Source organism: Rhinichthys klamathensis, unplaced genomic scaffold (assembly GCF_029890125.1).
Source record: "Rhinichthys klamathensis goyatoka isolate OS25496 unplaced genomic scaffold, OSU_Roscu_1.1 h1tg000180l_1, whole genome shotgun sequence".
NCBI classification, from domain to species: Eukaryota; Metazoa; Chordata; class Actinopteri; order Cypriniformes; family Leuciscidae; genus Rhinichthys; species Rhinichthys klamathensis.
The window spans coordinates 1,697,645-1,717,540 of record NW_026606708.1 but is presented as its reverse complement, the minus strand read 5'-3'; the positions used below and the strand labels follow the sequence as shown (position 1 = coordinate 1,717,540).

The window sequence follows — 19,896 nt, the reverse complement described above, 5'->3', positions numbered from 1 at the left end:
GTGTGTTAATGGGGTTTTACCTTGACCTGCTCTGGAGTGAGACATTGTTGGTTTTCTGCAGTCTGTTTAATTCTCTGGAGAAAAGCCTGTTGATATACAAAAATAGAGAGACAAAGAGAGAAAAAAGTTAGTGTTTACATGTGGAATCACAGCGGTGCGAAAAGGTGGGGCAGATTTGGTCGCCGCCAGACATAAATTCATTTTTTGAAGTTGTTACACTTCCTGTAGGTTTACACCCTTTTCTGCCTGCATATCTAACCGGAGACTCAACAACATTCAGCTTTAGTGACAAACACACACAACAGTGTGAAGTCAAACTGCATGTTCTATACGGTCTACTGGAAATGGTTTGATTCATATCAAGAGAGAGAAAAAAACAGAAGTGTCAGATAAATGATCAGAAACTTTACAAAGAGATCTTATTTGCATACAAGTCTGTGCCGACAATGAAAGAATGGGAGGCCTGCTACCCAAACATGCACACAAACACAGAAATCAAATCAGCAACACAAAACTCAAAGTAACAATTTATATCAACATTTACTGCATGTAAATAAGGCAAAGCTGTTCAAACTCATCATAAACGTTCAATCATCATCAGTGGAGGACAGCAAATCTCTAAGAGATCCCTGTAAACCATGAGATAGGCCCCGTCTCATATATTGTATACATATATATATAAGTGGTTCTCAACCTTTTTGACTCCGGGGGCCCCCCATTGTCCACAACAAACATTTGAAAGCCACATGACAGTTATGCATGATTTTCTGGATAAGGATGTTTTTTTTTAATTCACAATTTCTACCCTATAAAATATTTTAGAGATTGACATAACTAGGAACATTTATATTCATTATAAAAATGCAAATTAAAATTATTATTTACATGACTTTTCCAGGTCTAGAAATCATATATCAAGGTTTTTCAAGACAGTGGGAACCCTAGTTCTTTAAAGAAAAAAAAAAGAAAAAAAAACAGAAAGAAAGAAAAAACAGTTGAGGTGAATTAAAATAAGAATTGATTTTTATTTTAACATTTTAAGTCATTTTGAGCATCTATTGGAAGTTTGTTGAAGCCCCCTGGTTGAGAACCATTGATATATACACATTTAGACCATCTCTGCAAGTAAATAGTATATTTGATTTGTAAAATAACTGTAAACACAGGCACATTTAACAATAGTATTGATTCACTTTGTTGAGAATCAGATAGAAAAACCGAAGCAATGGGTTGAGAGAGAATTATAAATATCTTCATCACGGTTTTAGAAGAGTCTCTAAACTCTCAATTTCAACAGTTTTAGAAGAGTCTCCCCTGTAGAAAGAGAGAGAGTCTGCCAATCACTGACTGTTTCTAATTCTAGCTCTGTAAAACACTTATCAGCAGCGGCAAGCAGCAGCAATGACTCGATCCGCTAACAGTGCGCTCGACTCATTCCGCTCTCTCTGTTAAATTACCCGTCACTCCAGCTATTGTCTCCGACGGTCTCCCACAGCAACACGACACAGCTAAAGGCCTATCCTGAGCGTTTTCACCTTTGCCACATGACTATTGTTGTTTTTTTCATTCCATCTTTCTCTGATTCATTTTGTGTCAGCATAGGGCTGATTGTTTCGTTAGAAAAATCTCTCATTATTTTGTCCCTCTTGTTCATCCTTCTCTCGTGGGTTTTAAAGGCGAACGAGACCTTTAATGCTGACCATCATGCCTCTTTTTCCTTTACCACAATGACAGGACAAAACGTCTAATGAGAAGCACTCGCCACCCCACGGCATCCCTCTGATAATGACAGACTGAATCTCGGTCACACTTCTGCATCTCTGGAAGACATTCACCATGCCAGCTTATGCTACTAAAAGCGTTTGTTTGTAAAGACACATTTAGCTGTAAACATCATGTGAAATCACATGCTCGCATAGGAAACACTTGATTAAACTTAAAGGGATTCACCTCAAAATTAAAATTCTGTAATCATTTACTCACTCTGCATTACTTTCTATCCTCTATGGAACATAAAAGAGGATGTTTTCTTCTTAGTTTTTTTTTTTTTTTGACCATACGTTCTTTTGGACCCCATTAACTTTCATTATATGAACGAAAACAGTCAAAAGATTTTTTCAAAAACCAAAATATCTGTGTCCTGCAGAGGAAATAAAGTCATACAGGTCTGGAACAATATGAGGGTAAGTAAATGATTTTACAATAAGGTTCATTAGTTAACTACCTTAGTTAACATGAACTAAGAATGAACAATACTTCTACAGCATTTATTCATCTTAGTTAATTAATTTAAACATTTACTAATACATTATTAAAATCAAAGGTTGTATTTGTTAACATTAGTTAAAGCACTGAACTATGAACAAACAATGAACAGCTGTATTTTATTAACTAACGTTAACAAAGATTAACTAATACAGTAATGCATGTATTACTCAGTGTTAGTTCATGTTAGTTAATACATTAACTAATGTTAAAGGATTAGTTCACTTTTAAAAAAACTTTTGCTGATAATTTACTCACCCCCATGTCATCCAAGATGTCCATGTCTTTCTTTCTTCAGTCGAAAAGAAATTAAGGTTTTTGATGAAAACATTCCAGGATTTTTCTCCATATAATGCACTTTGCTGGGCACCAAACGGTTCAAGGTCCAAAAGACAGTTTCAGTGCAAACTGCAAACTGTTCAAAGGGCTTTAAACGATTCCAGACGATGAATAATGGTCTTATCAAGCGAAACGATCGGTCATTTAAAAAATAAATAAAGTTTAAGTTTAATAATGTCAAATGCTCACCTTGCTCTGTTCTGTGATGCACGTTCGTGACTCTCCTGTTCGAACTGGTTCATCAAAATGAACAAATCTTTTTTCGAGTCATTTGGTTCATTTAACGAACGAAATGAACAAATTGACTCGGAAAAAGATTCGTTCATTTTGATGAACGAGTTCGAACAGGAGAGTCAAACAGAACAGAGCAAGGCGAGCATTTGAGCTTATAAAACTTAAACTTTGTTATTTCTTTTTTAAATGAGCGATCGTTTCGCTTGATAAGACCATTATTCATCGTCTGGTGTCGTTTAAAGCCATTTGAACAGTTTGCACTGAAACTGTCTTTTGGACCTTGAACCGTTTGGTGCCCAGCAAAGTGCATTATATGGAGAAAAATCCTGGAATGTTTTCATCAAAAACCTTAATTTCTTTTCAACTGAAGAAAGAAAGACATGGACATCTTGGATGACATGGGGGTGAGTAAATTATCAGAAAAAGTTTTTTTAAAAGTGAACTAATCCTTTAACTAAAGAACATTATTGCAAAGTGTCACCAAATTTTCTTTTTGGGCGAACTATCCATTTAAATGCCGCATGCATTCATGCCATGTTGAAATTACTGTAATTGCGAGATTTCAACTTCTAAAAAGTGTTCACGTCCTTGTAGAGCTGGTAATTACAGCTTGTAAGATGGGAATTTTCTGAGAGCTCTTGTACCACCTGACTGCTGCAGATTCATTTAGGGATTGATCGTGTCAACAAAGAAACGCAGAATTCCCAGTCCGAGGAATAGAACGTCACGTTGTCATCTCGAGCTTACGGTAATTAGGACATGACGTGAACGCAGCATTAAGCACAACAAAAAATAATGTTTGTGAAATCATTGTTGAAGGCACAGGTTTAGCTAGTTTGTCTGAAGTAAATGTACATCAGATCTCCCAGAAGGGCCCTGAACCCATTTGTTATTGACGCTTAGTGTAATATGGGTGGTGATGATGGTGGCCGTGCTGTTTGTTGCAGTTCCTGAGGCAGTGGGAGGGGAGGGGTCTGAGCCTCAGGCGTGCGCTAATTCAATCTCTCATGTGGCCCATCCACATTCATCCATAAAATGGTCATCCATGTGACTCAGCCTGAGGGGCTCGTGGAGTAAGAGACAGGATGTACATCTCCAAACTGCACCACAACCAGAACGAAGGGTGTGAAGGATAACAGGGGTGTGAAGGATAGCACGGATGGAGAAGAGATAGAGATTTCAATATTTAAAATAAATAATGAACAGATTAAAACTGTAACCCTCTTCCCATCTCCATTGGTCAGGCCTGCCCCTAAACTCATGATTGGTCGAGCCACTGTTACTGTGTTTAGGCTGGTCAGAATTCTCAACAAACATGCTTTAATAGCTCCACAGAATCACAATGTTTACACTTTTCAGGGTTACTTATAGCCCTCTCTGCACATTAAGCTGGGATATGAGAAATGATAACACCATTAAGAGTTTGATTTTCCCTGTCAGGCCTTCCTATGCTTGATTTGGCCCTTCTCTGGCCTTTTCCAGCATCACTCTCATGCTTACGTCAAAAAATAAACAAATAAACAAACACTACAAGGCTGCGTTGTGAATCCATAGCAACCGTTACTGTTCTCTGGGCAACGGAGAGTGTGAAGTCAGCAGCAGAGGATGACAGGTGCGACCGGGGGCATGTGTGCAAAATGAAAAATGAATTCATTCATCCCGATTCAAAGAGGTAAAAGGCACTGAGCTAATGAAATATTGCACGTCAACCTTTACAAGCTATTTTTTTTTTACTTCATTCTCTTCCAGTAATCAGAATGGCCTCAGCCTGCATTTCATTTCATCATCAAAAAAAAAAAAGAGCCAGAACAAAACTAAATGAGGACTGAACTCTACATACATTATTAGTCTGACTCGGATTACGTTCTCAAAACGGAAACTTCAGTGCATACAGACTTCAGACATGACAGATGCATTTGACATGTAGAGGAGAGCGAGCAAAACCGCAATGGGGGCAATTGAAAGACTAAATTGCACAAAAAAAGAAAAACACAACTAAGTTTGAGAGATGAAACTTTCAGCAAAAGTCTGCAAGTCTGAGAAAAATAGAGTGATTAAAATATATATATATACATATTTATACATACAACTTGTGCTAACAGTTGCAAACTTAAAGTCAAACTAAATATTTTTTTTAAAAAATGATGTTAAAATGTAATATATATTTTAAAATAATCGGATATATTAATTTCAAGTCAGATGATTTATGGTTTAATTACATTATTAAAATGTAATCTTTATCAACTTTTAATACATTTAAATATATTAAAAATGTATATATAACTTCTGCAGAGACATGTGCCCAGATTCCAGAATTTAAAAAACTATTAAGTAATTGTAAGCACTCTGATGAGGTTTACATATTTGAAGACTGTGACTGTGTCTGTTCTGCCCAGCTGGTAAGAGAGACAGGGGAATAGAGTTACACACAGTAGAATAGCCACAGGCTATTAGATGTAGAAGAGCATGAACGTGTCCATATGTCCCCACAAAGGAAACAAGCTGTTCGCGGACTCTTTCCCCCCTCAATGAAATGCTTTGCCAGGAAACCGACATTATAATTTTTCCACCTGCAACACAGGGTGACCTTAACCAAACACTGAGACTAATTCAATGACAGGAGCGAGACCTTGGCCTCTTGCATTTCAGGAAGGAAAAGGCAGAACAAACCTTTTCCGTAACAAAAAGGCTGCTGTTTCCCGCACACAATACATCAACACCGTTCTTTGTTTTGATGGTTTTCCTTTAAATTAGTGCGTTATCAAACAATGATTGCCATTATTGAGATAGAAGGGTAAAAAAGTGGTTTGTAAGCTTGCACGGCCTTTCACCCTTGTATTGAGAATGGACTACTGCCAATACCACATGAAAACTGTGAAAAACGTACACACATAAACACACGCAATGCACTGAACATGCACTCGTTTGTGATGATACACATTCCCGTAAGCTCATTTGGAATGGATGTGCCTGGACAGAATATCAATGTAAAGTAAATGTACTTGTGGCATTGTTATAGGGCCTGTAGTCATGGCAATATCTTTCACAGCGGTGCCTTCCTAGGAATCATGTGTACATTAAAGGAATTTTCCTATACAAGTTAAGCACTATTGAGTTAAGCGACATCGGCAGCAAATAATTTCCTTAAAACAGTTATGTTATGTGCATTGCTGTCAGCACGTTTTTGGTTTGTTTTTACAAATTAAGGAACCAAAAGTATTTTCGGTGGTCACTGGACTGAAATAAGACCTTAACTTCAGCAAGCATTAACCCAGAATATTTATTCAAAACAGGTTCATAAAAATGTACATTGTTTTAAGTGCAGTATTTGCCCCCGGAATTGATTTAAGGACATTTTTTTATATTTATGAACATATATTTACCTCAAATCTCAATTTAAGTAGCCTAAATCTAAGTATGAACGACAATAATGTGCCATCAGCAGAAAAACCCTTGAACCTTTCAGATGCAACTGAACCAGCTGTGATTCAGATATAACCAGCAGAGGTTCAGTTCTAACAATTGTACATGGGCAGATCTATACCAGTCTCAGAGCTGAGAGAAGGACATGAGTGAAATCCATTCACTTTCGCCCAGCACATCTCTGCCTCAAGAGCCTGAAGAGCCATTTCTCCAAGAGCAACACTTGCTCGCTCTTGGAGCGGTCTGACACTGAGCGGCGATGGGCCACTCCAATGACCTCCTTTACGGCCTCTCTCACAGACGAGAGTCTTTCATTATCATGCAAACAGACACACCACTTAGTCCCTCTCTGATAAACAAACACCACTGAAACACAATTAGCTGACATTAGCAATGCCAATGTGTTGCCTTCTGCAAGTATGGATGGACAAATGAAAATGTATTAGATTGGCTGTTTGAAATAGCACACTAACATAATCTGAACGCACAGCATGTATGTTTTCAATATGTACAATAAAAAAAGTGCAGTATGTAAATTGTAAGATGATATGTGCCAAAACATGATAGTTGCATTAAACATGAAACTTGAAGCATGTGAGACAGAATGTTGTTACGTAATAATGTAAATTTCAACTCTTTAAAATGTTTAGTGTAATTATGGCTGTTGTTTAATTATATAGTATTTCAGAAAAAAAGAGGTATATAGGTGTACTACAACATACGTAATTATTTAATTCCGAACATATCCAACGTTGCAATCTGTGCGCTCCATTTGAAGATGATTCAGCAAAGATGATCTGGTTTTCACTTTCCAGTGTTTGGGAAATGTGCGTAATAAGGAAATGAGAATCTTCCTTTAAAACATCATAGTTATTTAATGTAATTTAAAGAATGAACGCCACCCAAAATCAGCGCAATGGATGAACTGAGGTGAAACTTTGTGAGGAAGGGGGAAATAATGTTGAGTTCTCTTTACGAAAAACAAAAAGAGGAAGGATATGACTCTAGATAGGAAACGGTGCGGTGTGAAGAAGCTTTGTGTGGTCCGTGCCTGTCAGCGCAGAGAATTAGGCCACATGCATGCCAGTGCGCTGCTAAAACAGTGGAAAAATCTGGGTTCTGATAAACGTTGAAGTATATCTCAGACTCACAAATCCATTCGACACACTGACTAAGGTAAAGTTCATGCTCAAAGACTTCAAACCCTTAGGGAATAGTGTGTTTGAAGCCATTCTTGATGTGAGGGAAGTGACGCTCCTAGGAGAGACACAAAATATAATTTTACAGAGTAAAACACTGTGAATTCACACTATTATTCGCGCAATTATGCTAAAAGAGATGGAAATCTGACTGATGTACTTTCCCATCTCACATCACTGGAGATCTAAGCCACCAGCCGCGCTGAATTGTGGAAAGACAGAAGGTCAGACATGGGCAACAAGCCTTTTGTTTGATGTGAAGCAGTCAGGCAAAGATGGTCAGACAGTAAGGTGGACCAAACCAGACTGGCCATATGCTGTCATGGACTTCAACCTCTCCCAACAGGACTGAGGGTCAAGAGCCTGCTGCCACCACTTCTGCCACTAGCAGACGTCGAGACTAGCACTGTTCTGGTTGACCTAGCAGCGCCAGGCCACAGACGGTGGAAAAAAGCATAGTGGACAATCAATGGGTACTGGGATATGGAACACAATATCATCAAAAGTCACATCATTATTTCACTGTAAAAATTCCCCTTTGGTTAATTGTGAACAAATCTATTTTACAGCAAAACATTGGGGAGTCCAGACACTCACCTACTACTACTAGAATATTCTCTTATTGAGATCCTGTTTTAACCAAATGCAACCTAAAAGCACGTAAAGTCTGTCACACATGGCCAATACAGTGGCACTCTATTGAAATAAGGGACAAGTCTGGCTATTGCAACATGGTCTTTTTAAACCTCTGGTTGTGAAACTAGGGTAAACTTAGCAATTTCTTTAAACAAGACAGCCCTTCTAAATCATCAACTAAAACATGTCAACCAAAGGTAATAGCACTTAAGATTGTTAGTAAGGCTGGGCAATTTAGCCAAAAACAATGGTCACGATAAAAAATTTCATATCAGTCGATTATTATCACGATAAATGTCAAATCCTTACTTCTTTTAAGTTTAAAAGTAGATTTTTGCTCCTGTATGAAAGTTGTTTTTATCGGTTAGTTTTATCGGCAGATTACTCTTTATCATCATAAATACTTGCCAAACAGGTGAACATTTCACAGATATTAATATTACATGTTAGAAACGCACATTTGACAGAAGCAATAGCTTGAGTTGGGACGCAGATGTAAATTTATGTTCATTACCAAAACAGTAACATTGTAAAAAAAAAAATTGCAACAACCTAATTTTTAAAAGGGTAAAATTTAGTCTTCCATTGCATTTGGATCATGTTAACCACAGGTAACCACACATTGCACCTTACTAACTATATTGTTTCTATGGGATTTGTTATGAAAAACAGTATCCATTTAGTATAATATAAAATGCACAAAAACTGCTATAGCTTAATAACAAAAAGCGGAGCTCATAAATGGTCCATGTTATGCGGTTCAAAAAAGCAGCTGTTTCGTTTAGTGCAATGGTCTGCAACATGCATGGCCAGCATTATTTGCATAGTGCATAAACATTATATCAAACTTTTGCAATAATTTCATAGAGGAAAATTCTATCGCGATAATTATCGTTATCGTTTTATCGCACAGCCCCAATTGTTAGCTCTGTCCTGAGCCAATTTGTTGAGAATAGTGAGCTCAAAATAATAAAATAAAATAACAGCTATAGCGGTAATCCCATTTTATGCAAGAGCTTGTCAGTGGTCCGGGAGAGCCTAAATTGCTTAACACCATAAGGGAAGCTTCAGACAAGGAAAAAGCAGAAACGCAAAAAGCATTAAGGCACACTTCTAAGCCTTCGCTGTAGCATGTGATTCCTCCTAATCGAATGTAGAAACAGAAGTGAGATATTCAAAAAACAGTGATGTGCTGTTTTTACAGGCGGTACCAGAACAACATGTACAAAAGCAACTTGCTCTTGAAAATAATGCCAAACCTAAACCCTACAGGTCATATCATGGTCCAACAAATGACAATCTGCCAAGATAACCTTTTGTTTAAAAATACTTTTCTAAAGGCCTAAGATCCTTTAAATGAAATTAAAAGGTGGTCTTTTTAAGAAGGATCATGCATCATATTGTTAACATAGGTAAATATGGTCTTTTTTTCTACTTTGAGTTGACTGTTAAAACATACATGGCCAATTTACTGGAATTAAGCAGCACAGGTTTGCTGCTTTTATGATCGGATGGTTTACACTAAAAAGCTAGAACCAAAATGAACAGTATGCCTCACACTACTACTACCAAGGGGCTAAAGTGATAGACAAGCATGTTAAAGTTCTCTCTCCTTCAGGGTATGCCTACTGTATATTGACACATCAAACAAGAATGTTTCACATTTACACACATATTCACATTTATAACCACAAATCATCTCCAGTAAATCTAAATATAGCACGGCAAGAATATTTGCAACACTGCTTCCAATGAAAACTCATCACTGTAAGAATAGTTTTAATGTGTAAATTCAGATCTAAATTCAAAGTGTAGCCTAGTCTCTTCAGACTACTAGAAAACTGAATGCTTCAGTGTTCAGACTGAAAGTAGACAGCAGACATTTCTGCAGATGCTTTCCTAACATCAGCAGTAATTCTACAGCAACAACAGTTTTTTAAATGCACAACAATGAAGTGAACTCAGGTATTCTAAAAATAAATAGATTTTTTAAATCAACTAACCCAACCTTATGCCTACTCCATAATTTGTCCATGAGTATTCATATGTATTTTATGTTAAGTGTGGTTCTACCACACGGTAGACGGCACTAAAACTGGATTGTGAAAAGTGGGCTTTACAGGACTGTATGTGTCACAACCCAAGGTATTTACATGCGCTCATGTTCTTCAGTCTGAATGAATCCAATCTGATTTCAAATTCGGAAATTTCTGTTTATATGAACCCTAAACTTTGCAATCCGGACTTTTGTCACCACGAGTATAATTATTGTTTTTGGCTTGATGACAAAACTAAAAGGAAAGCTGAAAAATATGTCAGAAGAGCTTTTTTTAGCAAATATTTTGTCAATATTCAGTCTCTTCAACTGACCAGTAAATAAGACGTAAATAAACATATGCACATTTGTAAGAAGTAAAAAGTATGTAGTATCATTTATTATAAACTTCACATTGGCACAAGGTATTTTGAATGCTCATTTTTTCCTATTGATCAGATTATTTAATCTCTACACAACCACTTTCAATCTGTTCAAAATTTAATTCAGATTGAGGTCAATTGGATTGAGTGAGGAGTTTACATGGGCATCAATATGATTACTCACAGATTATTTAGGTCCATGTAAATGTAGCTACTTTGAGGACTGAAGGTATCTGATGAAACTAACTCGTCAATTCTGACATAAAGCGTAGTAAGTGACAGAATATTGTTAAACTATATGATGTCATCTCTGCCTTTGTCTAGGACATCCTCAGACATTAAATCACCAGGCCTTCCTCCAGTTAAATGTCTCAGCACATGGTAGAACTAACAGCATCCTGCCCAAAGTTGATTTTCCCGCTTTAAACAAACAGTGCTGTTAACTTGCTGGTACTTTTGCATTCAATGAACAGTAAAGGGTCACAGAAGAACCCCCTGAGGTTCTCCAAACCACATATTTGTCCCCTTTCTCCAGTGCAAGTGAGGAGAATCTTTACAACCCAAACTGGTTCCCACAACGTGAGCAACAGCAAAACGTCCTGAATCCGATGCTCACGCTTCCTGTGAATGCCTGGCTAAAAACACACCCTGGCTCTTCCAAAGGGCCCTTTTATGGCTCTCTGTGAGAATCTCCCTCGCTGCAAAAGGGTATGAAGTAGTTTTGGATGCAAGGAAGGGGCCATTTTGGCCGGCATGGCGTGAAATCGAATAAATAAACCAAGAGAGAAGGGGGGAGAGAGGGGAAAAACCCTCTCTTTGTGCCCACGACCCAGCTAATGGAGACAAAGAGCCCAGTAGCAGGAGGATGAGGTTTGAAAGAGGGGATCCGAGCTCGCCCCTCTTTTTTCGTGACTCTGACTCCCCATCACCCTCAAGCAGCGGCCGCTGCAACAAAGTCCTCTTTGAGTTCGGCCCCCTGTCCCGCACTTCCGCTATGAGGGGCTTTAAAGTTCATGGCTGTTTGAGCTGCTCATAGGGGTGGAAATGAGTCATGGCACCACAGGAGAGAAAGATATGAGAGTGACAAGGGAAGAGATATAACTGATATGCTGAGCAAGAATATGCTAAAGAGCACTTGAACTTGAAGATGATTTCCCAGATTAACTTTTGAAGAAAATGAGAATGGTGTTTGCCAATGTCAAACTCTTCACCATGATGTTCGGGTACTCTGTTTTCTAGGGAGTTGTTCAAGGTGGTTGTCTGGCCAGTATGTTCTGTGTGGTTGCTAGAGTGTTGTTAGGGTGTTCTTAGTCTCAGCCTCAGAGGTCACGCCCACAGACCGTTGGCTGAATGTCTGATGCATATGGCAACAATTGACTAGAAACACTTCAGGATTTTCTAAGTCGTCATCTGATTGGTTGACTTCTACAGGATGTCCGGCAGACGTGTGCGTCGTGTTCTTTAATGGTCCGCCTGCAAACAAAGTCATCGTGACGCCAAACCCCCTTCATGTAAGAAGAAAGCCGTCGTGTTTACAACTGTGACAATGAGCGCTTACCAGGGTTAACTAAACGCTGATGTAAGTATGTGAAGTTCGCGGCACCATTGTTGCAGTAAACTTGCATAACGTTCTTGAATGAATAATTTTTTTAGATGCACACCGGTCTGTTATCGTAGAAACATCGACTTTACTATTTTACGCCCCAAAACATGATGTGGATCATCAGGTGGTTGTCTGGGTGTTTGCAAGGGTGTTCAAGGTGGTTCAAGGCAGGGTTATCATTCTTAACTAAAACTATTAAAAACTATTTGTTAATTGAAATTGGCATTGAAAAAAATTGGCCTTTGAAACTAACTAAAATTAATAAGTACCACTAAAATTACTAACTGTAAAATATAAATACAACTAAAAATTATATTTAAAAAAGTTATTTAAAAAAATTATAATAATAAACAATTACAAAAGCAGCCAGGCAGTTTTAAAGGTAGCTGCTATGTGGTTACTGTATCTGTTCCATCACTTTCTGGTTATGATATGACCTGGATCTCTCCTTTAATGTAAGTTTATACGATTTTTGTCCGTTTTATCATCCGCCAGGCAAAAATTATTCTGATTCCTTAGAATACATCACACCAGAGTTTAATACTTATGGTCAATATTTTTCAGAAACTCCTAACCCTAAGATGAATAGTAATAGTGCTGCGTGTCTTGTAAACAATCAATTGAACACTTTGTTTTAGCTGTTTTTGATTCGATATGCTTCCTACATAAGGTAGGTGTGTACATCACTGCCCTGAACATCCCTATTCACAAGAACACACCACCCCATCATTAAAGAGCTTGAGCATACAAAAAATCCAACACTGATTGACCATTGGACAGTATTGATACACAGGTTTGGGGCTGACATGTGGTAGTCCAGATAAGATCTCAGTCCAGATTGGATTGGCCATCTGGAAGGCATTTGGGAGAGCCATGGAAGAGCGATTGAGCACATGGAAAGGTGCCACGAGAGCCAGGGGTTCATTCACCACAGGGGGGAAAGGACACAGTGGACCCTGAACTGACCTACACGACGACAACAGACAGCAATCATTATCACTTTACATAGAGAGATGCTTGTTTTAGTACTCGAACACACACATACAGTTTAATTACCTCTGGAGAGCACTGACGTATAATGGGATTTATTTGGCTGTGAACGCCTGCAGCAGCTTACTTTGTCATTTACCACAGGCTTATATGCGTGTGTGTGTGCATATTATCTAATTTCCTGATGTGTCATTCCTACTTCCCTTTAGAATCATGGATTCAATGTCACTGCAGCACATTCATCCCAGAAGCCACAAAGTGTATAATTATCATTGCAGCATTGCTTCATTAGAGTCAAATTCTAAATGCACTACAAATCTGTCATTTCTTCACTGATTATCATCATAAGAGTGGCTTCGGTGACTGGACAAGAAGACTCTCCCTTCTCACCACAGGAAATAAAACCCACAAGATAACATAACATCCAATGCTTTACGTCAGCAGTGAGGTTATGACAGATTGAAGTACGGACTGAATTATTTCATTCATTACTAAATCAAACGACAGGTTTTATGAAGTTCTACATGGATACATAAAATACAGTTATGTCATTATTATCATGACATATATGACTGATATTTTATATGATTCAATATTTTGATTCATTTAATATTAAAGGAGAACTCCGGCGCAAAATGAACCTTTGGTTTAATTACACATTGTTACCTAGTCAACCGTTATCTGAGATTTGTTTTCATGATTATCGAATGTAAATAGTTTTATCTCTAAAAACAGTTTAGCCTATAAAGCTAGTATAACGCTAGTATATTGGGCATAGTGTAATGACAAATAAAAATCGCTTGTTAATACCACTAACAAGGCTCAAAATAGCCCCACACTAACACGGTAGCATAATGAGGGTCCCTACCTTCAAACCGAAGCATTGAGAACTTTGTCAGTGTCCAGACAGTTTAATAAGAAGATATTTTAAACATACAGTCAACTTCGCGTATACAGGCAGAAGCCATCTTTGAAAAACAGCCTTTACCAGTCGATCTACGAACGCCAATCCAAGCCTACTGTTCGCGCTCACCTTATCACAACTTATAGCTCGTTCACATTCTCACCAGCGCACTTGGATCGGCGTTCGTAGATCGACTGGTAGAGACTATTTTTCAAAGATGGCTTCTGCCTGTATACGCGAAGTTGACTGTATGTTTAAAATATCTTCTTATTAAACTGTCTGGACACTGACAAAGTTCTCAATGCTTCGGTTTGAAGGTAGGGACCCTTATTATGCTACCGTGTTAGTGTGGGCCTATTTTGAGCCTTGTTAGTGGTATTAACAAGCGATTTTTATTTGTCATTACACTATGCCCAATATACTAGCGTTATACTAGCTTTAGAGGCTAAACTGTTTTTAGAGATAAAACTGTTTACATTCGATAATCATGAAAACAAATCTCAGATAACGGTTGACTAGGTAACAATGTGTAATTAGACCAAAGGTTCATTTTGCGCCGGAGTTCTCCTTTAAGCTAATCTTCACTGATGATGTTCCTCTGCAGAGCATATAATGCATGCAGCCAAATCACTAAACTGAACTCAGTAAATTGAATTCAAAAATTAGATCAGCGCAGTTTGTTAACAAATGGTTATTCTAATTGGGAACCTGAACAGCCAGTTAATTTGAAAAGAACTAGCTCAAAAACAAAAAAGATTGACAAATTAGCGTGATCCAGATCTAGTTCAACTCTAACTCAATGGCCCTGGCTGTTTACACTTGGTATTAAGATGCATTTTTTTTTTTATCTGAATCTGATCACAAGTGGACAGCCCTAAATACAGGTGTGGTCTAAAACGTTTTGAGCTTGTCCACTTCCAGAGGTAATGCAGTTAAAAACACATGTGGTCAAACGACTTACAATTCAGCCTTTTCTAAAGCTATCAAATGACTTAGCCTAGCTATCAAAAGAATTAGATTGTAGCACCACTTTTTTGGTCCTTTTATGGTGTTGTTTTTCAAAATTCTCCATAGAAAATGAACGAGATGACATGAAGGCGAGTAAATAATGCCAATTTTAATTTTTATGTGAAATATCACCTTTAACAATCAGTAAACATTATGTCAATGAATTATGTCAATGAATTCCCATTATCTGCATTAAAAAAAGTTCAGACAGAGAATGTTACATGTTATGCATTTGGAAGACGCTTTTATCCAAAGTGACTTACATTGCATTTCAAGCTACACATTTACATTCTTATCAGTTCTTGCTTTCCCTGGAATCGAACCCATGACCTTGGCGTTGCAAGCACCAACGCTCTACTGTTTGAGCTACAGGACGAATGTGAAACTACTTAAGTTCCCAAATAAATCTAATTTACCTAAATGAATGCCTTCACTGTTTAAACAGGCATTATATCAACCTAACCAGACTAATTCCATCTCCAAGTGTTCTTTAGGACTCGAGTAAATAATTCAGTTCCAATCAGTCAATCTGACAAAGCCCACATCCATCAATACTGCACGCTCCTTTGTTTGTCCAAGGATGAGGTAAGTGGAATAAGTTAACATCACACGTTCATATTTCTTCTCTTTCAGGAGCAACTGGAAAAGCCATAGATCTAAAGAGATCTCACCCCCCAAAAATCTCAAGAGTCATGACATTACGGCTAGCCTCTGGCTACAAACCACAGGGGTAATTCCCTCAGGACAACTGAGGAATTCCTCAGAGCTCTCCTGGTCAAAGGGGTCAAGGGTCGATGTGGCAATGTGCGGCCTTCTATTTACTGCTGTCCTTCTCTTTGCAAAACATGCTTCTCAAGTAGGCTGCTATTGTCTACAGCTGCATAGCAATGTTTGTGATGGGGTCAAGTCACAAATTAAGGCTATTGACAGTCAAGAGAGAGTGAGGAAACACTAGTATTGTAGCTAATTTAAGTAAACAATCACGGCCACCATCCCACAGAAAAATCCAAGGAAACAAAACGGACCTCATATATGCACATAAAATCCTCATCACCTGAATAATTAAACATCCAAGAACACAAAACAAGCTTTAAACCTGCTCAAAGTGGAGTTATGTAAGTGTCAGTTTAGTGCTGCAAGCCACAATCTGAAGTTTATTGAACATTTTGGGAACATCTGCTAAGAGCCTTATCCCATATGCCTGTGGTCTGCATACCTCTCCTCCGTCTGATAGCGTTCATAATCCCTAACACATGGCTTTGTTTGCTGTCTGCTTGTTTGCAAAAGATGAGGAGGTGCCAACAGGCATACCTTATCCACATAAGTATTTGTAACATGGCGCCTGGCCAGGTAGATGTGATTAAATTAGAGGTGTGAATCCAGCTAGTAAGCGCAGGTGACGGCAATTACACCATCGGCTGGATACATGTTCCAATGTTTCTCTGTCTTTGATATCTGAATAAACACATATTTCATTAACGCCTCAGAGGCCTCTGACAGAGCGGTCAGGAACACAGACGACTTTATCAGTTTCATGCTGTGCTTGGGACCTTTCGGTGACTTAACCATCAGTCGACTTTATCTAGGATTTCTAAGTTTGACTTTCAACTCAGCCATTCCAATTGGCTTAAAATACTGAATATCACAGAGAACATCAGCAGACGTTCTTACTCACAATATCTGTCAGACCACAAAAGGCCACGGGGAACTAGTTTTGCTGTTTATTTTGTACAAGATCCTCCCTTTCACTGCTGATGATTTAAGATGTCCTCCCACAAAATATTAACACAAAAGCATCCTGAACATGAAAAACATGCAACATTGATGATTTGCCACATAAAGCTCTGTTTCTTACATTAACCAGCAGATGATTGATTCTGCAGTGTGGCACTGGGTATGATGAACTATCATTCGTCCAGAATCTTTGTACACATAAATAAATATGAAATATATCAGCATATTAGAATGATTTCAGACGGAAATGCCTGCTGAAAATTTGCCATAATGGGAATAAATTCCATTTGAAATGATAGCTATTAAAAATAGAAAATAGTCATTAAATGTAAATAATATTTTACAATACGGTTTTTACTGTAATAAATGCAGCCTGTGAGCAAAGACATTAAAATGTTTAAAGACCCCAAACTTTTAAACTGTAATATATAGCATTAATATTGAATTAAATTTATTGTAGATGTTTTACCAGTACCCAGGTTTATTTTAGAGGACTCTTAAAAGGGTGAAATGGACATATTTTTCCTGCCAGCGGCCTTTGACTAGTGAAAGGGACTTTTTTGGGACTATGCCAATCAGTGTTGTCATTGTCCTGCGGTTCTCGAATGATAAGTCACATTAGTTACGGCTCAGGTGACTAATTCAAAATTAGTTCATATCTGAGCAGCTGCCATTGAGATGAATGGGGATGCTAGCATATAGTTATTTTCCAAATATTATAGATGTCCTTGGGTGTTAAAAACATCAGAAGAGTCATCAGAAACAACTCAAACAACTACAAAAGCACTTTTGTATTTCAGAGCGATATGTTATCAGAGTAGAACATGAGGAAACTCAACCCCCTCAACAAAACCAGTCACTCATCAGCATTAAAAAGGAAGCCATAATTAGCAACATTATCCCAGGGTTTGTTTGCTATCAGATTCTAGGACACAAGAAAAGATCTACTTAACTAATTGAGCTCAGATTCCTGAAATTCCTGGTGCTGACTTGTGCCTCTGTGCCATGGCTTATAACGCATCACTTGTCACAACTTTAAGACAGTGCTAATCTGACACTTTATAGGATAGAGGAGCGTAATCAGCAGAGTCACGTCGAGAGCTGTTTTAGTACAGGTGGCACCGCTGCCACTACTGATGATGATCATCACTGTACTACTGAGCATCCGGAGGGTCTACGAGAGTCAGCGAACCAGCGTTTAAACGGGTCCTCAGACTGGTCATATGCAAACACTGAGGCTCTTACATTTAGGAACTGAAAAGTTAATTGAATCACAAGCTTTTACTTTTTTGCCCCTGAGCAAGACCCTCAGGTTGCTTCAGGGAAACTTTCCTTGCAATTGCATTACTATCTTGATGGGTTAAAATGTCTGTTAAATGGGACGTTGCTAGGATTTACTATATCGGGCTCTGCTACAGACAAATACATTGACATGTAAAGCTTGCTTTCTTTTTGCCTTCAGAATTCAGATGAATAATAATGAAATAAAAATTCATAAAGAAATAAAAAATTGCCACCTATGCTTTATAAATATTTGCACTACAGAACTATTTTTTTAGGAGAATTTGGGTGGCAAGGATGCATTAAATTGATCAAAAGTGACAGTAAATAATGTTAATGTTACAAAAAAATGTGCCTATATTTCAAATAAGCACTGTTCTTTTGAACTTTCTGTTCATCAAAGAATAGTGATTTTTTTTAATCATGGTTTCCACAAAAATATTAAGCAGCACAACTGTTCTAAATATTGATATTAATAAGAAATGTCACCAAAATCTGCATTTTAGAATTTCTGAAGGATCATGAGACAGACACTCAAGACTGGAGTAATAGCTGCTGAAAATTCAGCTTTGCATTACAGGAATAAATTACATTTCAAAATATAAAAAAATATCATCACTGTTTTTTTGTTTAAATAAATGCAGCATTGGTGAGCATAAGAAACTTTTTTTCAAAAACATTAAAAAAAAACATCTTACTGACTCCAAATTTTCCCATGATTCCCACTTAAAAATAAAATATAGTAATAATAAATTATTAATTTAATAATACAAATATAAAATTGTATATAAATGCAATTTTGAATGGACAAATGAATAGACGTTTAAAACAGCTTTATAATAATAAAACAAATAAACTTTAAATAAGCAAATACATTTAATTCATGGTTTAATGAAATAATAAATTATCTTTAAATGCAACTTTTAAAATGCAAAAAGCATTTGCCAACTGCTTTTCTTTATCCATTTGTCAATAAAGTAAAAAAAAAAAAAAAAACATTGGACAGTTTACTCATGGGAGCACCTAATGAAGTTTCTAAGACACACCCCCTCCCCCAAGTGCCACTTGAAATAGATGCAAGACGGACTTTCACTAGACATTACAAAACATGTCATCATCAAAGTGGAAGTTTTTAATATGCGCTGGATAGAATGTTTTTCTAACCCGAACTCTTAATCCTTCACACGTTTTGTCATCTCTGATCTAAAATTCTAAATGTAACAGAAGAGATGTTAAAAAATTGGGCCTAAAAAAGACTCTTATGGGATTCTCTAGTTCTGCCAGACATTTTTTGAAATTACAGCCTGGTTTATTCCTTTGAAGCGATGACAATACCCTTTGTAATATCTGCTAGAGAGTCCTTGTGGAATTCCACAGATAAACAAATGCAAAAAGAGCCACTCAGGGAGCAACAAAGTCACAGTCCTGAAACCTTACAGTCTAATAAAAGTTATCTGGGTATCTTACATAAATATCTAAACAAATTCATAAGGCAATTATCAGTCTCCCTAGAGAGTGTGGCAGCCAGTGATGTTTGGCATGACAGTGTGTGCTGACAAAAGAACATAAAGAGCACCTAGCATGCCAGCCATGAGTTAAAAGGCAGACGTCTTTGATATTGATCTCAAGCACAGCCTTGTTTTTCACACTGAGAGTGAAAAAAGTCAGAGATGCTGAATGACAAAGTGGTTTTCTCTCCCTTTCACCTGATGCACCACCGTCCGCTTCGCTTCACCTGCGTCAACACATCTTGATGAGAGGCCGTCAGGTGCATCTGCAGGGACTAATTTGATTGGTCCCGCTTCACTTAATGCTTCCAGATCAGATAACATCAGACACACCGCTAGGGAGATGAAACCCTC

The 19,896-nt window shown here is 37.7% G+C and overlaps 2 protein-coding genes across 2 annotated transcripts in view; one reads left to right on the top strand and one right to left on the bottom strand.

Annotated features, from left to right (window-relative positions):
- tmem9 (transmembrane protein 9) overlaps positions 1–19,896 on the top strand; it is a 196,674-nt gene that overhangs the window by 17,873 nt on the left and 158,905 nt on the right. The gene's annotated exons all lie outside the window — the stretch shown is intronic.
- prex1 (phosphatidylinositol-3,4,5-trisphosphate-dependent Rac exchange factor 1) overlaps positions 1–19,896 on the bottom strand; it is an 84,086-nt gene that overhangs the window by 61,896 nt on the left and 2,294 nt on the right. Inside the window, exon 2 of the mRNA XM_056260915.1 lies at positions 21–86. Coding sequence (XP_056116890.1) covers positions 21–86 — 66 coding nt within the window. The remainder of the gene's footprint in view (positions 1–20; positions 87–19,896) is intronic.